The sequence below is a fragment of the Pseudozyma flocculosa genome (assembly GCF_000417875.1).
Source record: "Pseudozyma flocculosa PF-1 unplaced genomic scaffold scaffold00019, whole genome shotgun sequence".
Classification (NCBI taxonomy): Eukaryota; Fungi; Basidiomycota; class Ustilaginomycetes; order Ustilaginales; family Ustilaginaceae; genus Pseudozyma; species Pseudozyma flocculosa.
In genome coordinates, this window is record NW_006920887.1 from 450563 (window position 1) to 455678 (window position 5116).

Here is a 5116-nt window from a genome sequence, read left to right on the forward strand (position 1 = left end):
CGGCATCTCGGTGCGCTTCGACACGGGCGCCCGCACCGTCCTCGACGACGGCGCCGTCAAGGAGGAAGAGGTGGCCGTCCACGTCACCCTCAACCACAACAGCAACGCCCCCAGCGTCTCGGAGCAGATCGCCTGGATCCGCCAGCTCCTCTCGGGCCTCCCCGCCGGTGCCGCCCCGGCCGACGCCTCGGCCGCCGCCGTGTGGGCCAAGGTGGCGCGCGGCGAGCTGCCCCTCGTCGTCACGGCGCTCAAGGCGTCGCAAATCGCCACCCTCCTCAAGCTGGCCGACTCGTTCCCCTCGCTCCGCCTCGTCCTGTCCGGAGCGACCGAGGCCCACCTCGTCGCCGCCGACCTCGCCAAGCGCAAGGTACCCGTCATCCTCATCCCGCAGACCTGGCCCCGCACCTGGGACGAGCTGCAGGGCCTCGTCGGCCCCCCGCTCACCGCATCCACCACGCTCAGCGCGCTCCTCGACGCCGGCGTCAAGGTCGCGCTCAAGATCGAGGAGGGCTGGCAGGCCTCGACGCTCCTCTTTGACTCGATCCGCGCCGCCCTCGAGACCGACGGCAAGGTCGACAAGAGGGACGCCCTCGGCCTCGTCTCGTCGGCCGTCGAAGACGTGCTCGGCCTCCAGCCCGAGGACAGCATCGTCGTCTGGGACGGAGAGCCGTTCGAGTACGGCGTCAAGGCCGTCGCTGTCGCCGGCCACAACGGCCTCGAGATGATCGTCTAAGCAGTATAGCCTGACGGACCTCGCACGGCGGCGGCGAGGGCCCCGAAACGACGATGGGCCGAATCGGCGCCGCATCTTGTATCCTAGCGTGCTTTGCTTATGTTCGCCTCTTGTGATGTGCCGTCGTCTATTTTGAGCCTGTTGTCGCAGCGCCCCTGGTGCTCGTGCCGTATGCTTGTGCCGTCTTGAGCCTGTTGTTGCATGGTGTGCTGGCCGTCCCGTCTTGAAGCGTTTCCAGCGTGCTGTTGCAAGCAGGCCCCTGCTGCTCGCGACGTGATGCAAGCTCAATCATCATCAGCTCTTTGAAACTCGGACACAGCCCTGGATCTAGTACTGCTGAAACCTCAAGGACCAAAGATGACTGCAACAAGGACTACCGTCCCCATCACCCCACTGCATGCCTGCACTACCAAAACGGCCGTGCACTTGACCCAGGAAGATCTTGACCTGATCCTTGGCTTGATCCAGGACCTGCATAGCCGCATTGAGAACCTCAAGGCGGACAATCTTGACCTGCTTGGCACCGTTGAAACACTCATCAGCGAGCTTTTCGGCTTCCGACAGCGCCCTTGAGTGGGATCAGCCAGAGACCTCCGCCCGCAAGCCTCTCAAGCAGGCAGATTCACTGATCGACAACTCCCCACAGATGTGGAGCCCTGGATGGTCGATGGCAAATGGTATAGGTCCCACAAGTGGATGCGAACTTGTCCTCAGCAAAATGTCAAGCCGCAAGGCAAGGAAGCTGTCGACAGCTGTGTAACGGTCGACCTGGCGGTGCGCAGAAGATTGTCCAAGGGGCGGAGAAGTCTCTGCGCGTCGGAGGGCGATCGCTTCAGTGCTCACGTCAGAGGCGCGAGCGAGGTTCGGGAACGGCGGGTTGATACCGAGGGCAACTGTGAGCACCGTTGGCAGGCGTCCACGGTCAAGGATGACTACGGAAGTGAGCTGGCGTGGTGATCTGTCGATAGACGTCGCAATTGCTAGACAACGGTAGCCTTGGGCTCTCACGTCGATGGAAGACGAGCAAGCGGTGAGGACTGGTATTGACTAGACTGGATGAGGGCATCCAGTCTACCAACGCAGAGGAGGACTAGGCTATATACTGTCTACCTACGGCGTCGAGGCATCTCTGCCTCGACCAATCAGGAATGGCCTCTATTGTCCTATTGTCCTCCATTGTCATCCCAAGGCGTTGCTCCTAGGTGGGATGCCACCGACGTGGCCGAGGCCTAGTCCTTGGCCCTCGGAGCGGATCCGAGGAGTCCTCCTGCCAGCAGGAGCAACTGCGGATCCGCTAGGTGCGTGCCGACGCTGCCCCGGCGCGCAGAGGATTGCTGGCGGCCAATGATTCCTCTCCGCGGCCGCGCGGAGAGAATTCACCTTGGCTCCAGAAATCCTCTGCCCCGCTGGCCCGCGCCGCTCAGCCCCGATTGGGCCAGGGCTGTGACAAGCTGTATCCCAAATCAAGCCAATTCTGGCATCCCATTGTGCCCAGAGGATCTCCTCACTGTGGCTGCAGACCCTGCCACTACAGGCCATGAGGCAGAAGAGGAGCTGGCCATCATTGATTGACCCAGCAGTGTGGTTCCAAGTTGCCTGGAGGGCCCTACATGGACCTGTCAGCTTGACCTGCCAGTTGGTGGTCTAGCTGGTGCAACAGTCTTTTTCCCACACCTTGCCCACTTCAGAACTTGGCCTAACATGTCACTCACTGTCAGGGTAAGATCAGGTTGCTTGAACCACAGACTCAACTGCACCCCTCTCCCTCTGCCTGATGCAGCAAGCACAGCGAAGCCTCGCCACCCTGAGGCCGAGCAAAAGCTTGGCAGGCCAGCCAGCCTACCCCTCCAGGTCAGGGCAGCCAAAAAAGGCCCGGGAAAATAAAAGATATTCCGAGCTGCCAGAATCGAACTGGCGACCTATGGTGGTCAATCTAGAGCCCGTTCAAGGGCTACTCCGCTTACAAACCATCGCTCTTCCATCTGAGCTAAGCTCGGTGGTGTTGTTGGAAGGCCTGAGTATGCAAAATATGAAGGGTTATCGTTTGGTGAACCGGTGGTGCAGGTGGGGAGCCACCTCGCGCGGCCGAGGGGCGCCCGAGTGCGGGTGCGGACGCGCGGACGGACGCCCTGTTGCCTTATGCTCAGCCACAGGACCGACTGGCAAGTTCTTGACAGCCATCAGAGAGGTAGATAGGACGTGCTATGACCCATGGAAAAGATCACCTGGATATTGCAAGCAAAAATACCGGAACAGGACTGAGCTCGCCGCTGACGAGCGACGACGAGGAGCTGTTGCATTTTCCTTGATTGGGGGGCGACAACAAGGTCCATCGGTCCGGTCCGGACGGCCAGCTTAGCCTTATACGGTACAACGATTGACGGCGGCCGTGGGGATGTCGTCTGCCCATCAGCTGGTGGTCCTGGATTGGTACCGAGATGCTGGGTGCCGCGTAGCTAGCCTAGCATCTCACTCACGCCTCGCCTTTGCCAGCCGAGTGGGTCTAGTAGTGCAAGGACGATGATCCTGACTCACAGCAGAGCACGCAGAGCGAGATCATCAGCTAGTTAGTCGATTCCTTAGTCTTCGCGAACAATGGTACGCGGTGCTGACGCCTGGTTTGGGACGTCGCTCCCGGACCGATGCGAGGCACGACTCGAGACGCGCTTCATCGACGAGTGCTGCGTTAGGATGGGTGGGACGCCTGCGCCGCGGAGCGAAAGCACACGTGCAAATCCGAGCGGGACCGCCGGTCGTCTGCCCGCCCGTCTATCTACATATGCGTGTCTCCGGCGAAAGTGTGCGGTCCTCGGACCGACCTGCCGACCGCGAAGCAGCCTTGGTCGCAGCTAGGAGACGAACAAAGAGGGTGCCCACTACGGTAGGCGCTCGACCGAGAGCGGTTCGGGCCGACCAGGTGCGGGGATGGGCGAGCCCAAGCCTGGAGGATGTTGCTGATGGTGGTTGCTCCGAAGGCATCGTCGTCGACGCCCTTACCGACACCGTAGATCCGCAAGCAAGGCAGACGGCAGGTGCCTGCGCCTTCAGCGCCGCCGAGAGACAAGACTCTGCCACGGCCGGTCTTGTGGCTTCGTCGGAGGCATCAGGCATCAGACGGGCGCGGCCATGGTGGTAGGGAAGCGCTTCACCCCGGCGCTCCGTTGCGGTGCTGGAATTCTTTGCAAATGTTCTTCTGTGTCGAGCTGCTGCTGCTGCCGCCGCCGCTGCAGCCGTTGAATGGTGCTCCGCCCTGCGTACATACGTCCGTTCATGGCAGCACCCACCGTCGAAGCATGTCCTCGGCCATGGCTCGCCACTTCCAAGGAAAAAAGCTGCTGGACCGGAGCGAGAGCGAATGCACGCAATCTTGCCCGACTCTCGCGGGGCCGTGCGGGGTCGATGGTCATCTACATACTCGGACGCGCTGCGGTACGTACATAGATTCAGCGCCGTGGCCGAGCACGCGGAAGCAACCCGGGACGGTGCGGAGCGCGAGCTCGCCGAAGAGCAGGCGAGCGATGGTCGCCTCAGAGTTACCGGTATGAAAGAAGGGTGGCACGGTCAGTGTTCCAGCGACGGCGAGCAGTCGTATCCGTGCGCCGGTCGACGGTCAAGACCGACCCGACTGACCTGCCCTACATGGCTCGTCGGAGATCCGCGAGCAGAAAGGCAGGGCAGGATGTCGATCTTTTGATTCACGGCCGTGATGGTGGCGACTGGCCTGCGGCGCGCCCGGTCGAGCAGCTGCTGCCTAGCCTGATAGCCTGCCCGCTATCGGCTCTTGGGTTCGGCACGCCGCCGACAGGACTGCAGGTCACGTAGGTCGACACCCGCCGTCGTCAACTGGCTACCTTCGTTGCTATTCAAGGGATACCGTGGCCTAGGCCCGAGGAGCAAGAGGAGGTGGTAGAAGACTTCCAGGAAGCAGCGGTGGCAAAGGTCGCAGCAGAGGTTGCAAAGGTCGCAAGGAGTACTACTCTCTGTAGTTAGCGACGAGGCCGGCTGGCCGTTCCAAAAAAAGGCCGGTCGGAGGGCGCACCACAGCGCAGCTGCGTGGGGGAAGCGGAGGCCGCAGGCGGACAGGCAGCAGCAGGAGCCACCCCGGTACTCTGGGACTCAAGACGAGGCGTGCGGGCGTGCGAGGGGTGCGTCGTGCGCTGCCTGGCCTGCCATGGCCGAGAGTAGGCTGCCAGGCGAGAGAGAGGCAGGGAGAGAGGTCCAAGCCAGGCCGGGGCCAGCACTTCCTGGCCTGGCCTGCACCCGCACCCTGGCTGGACACGGTTGCGCCTAGGCAGGCCAGGCCAGGCCAGGCCAGGCGGGCGAGAGGCGAGCACGAGGCGAGGCGGCAAGAGAGGCGTGGGCGAGGCGGGCGAGGCAAGCCGG

General features: G+C 62.5%; 1 protein-coding gene across 1 annotated transcript in view; it reads left to right on the plus strand.

The window, feature by feature from the left end:
- The window catches only part of PFL1_05402 (uncharacterized protein), a gene marked incomplete at both ends in the record, with an annotated part of 3480 nt that extends 2747 nt beyond the window's left edge, over positions 1-733 (plus strand). The window contains one exon of the mRNA XM_007882934.1: positions 62-733. Within this exon, the coding sequence (XP_007881125.1) occupies positions 62-733 (672 nt within the window). The remainder of the gene's footprint in view (positions 1-61) is intronic.
- Positions 734-5116: the final 4383 nt, after the last annotated feature.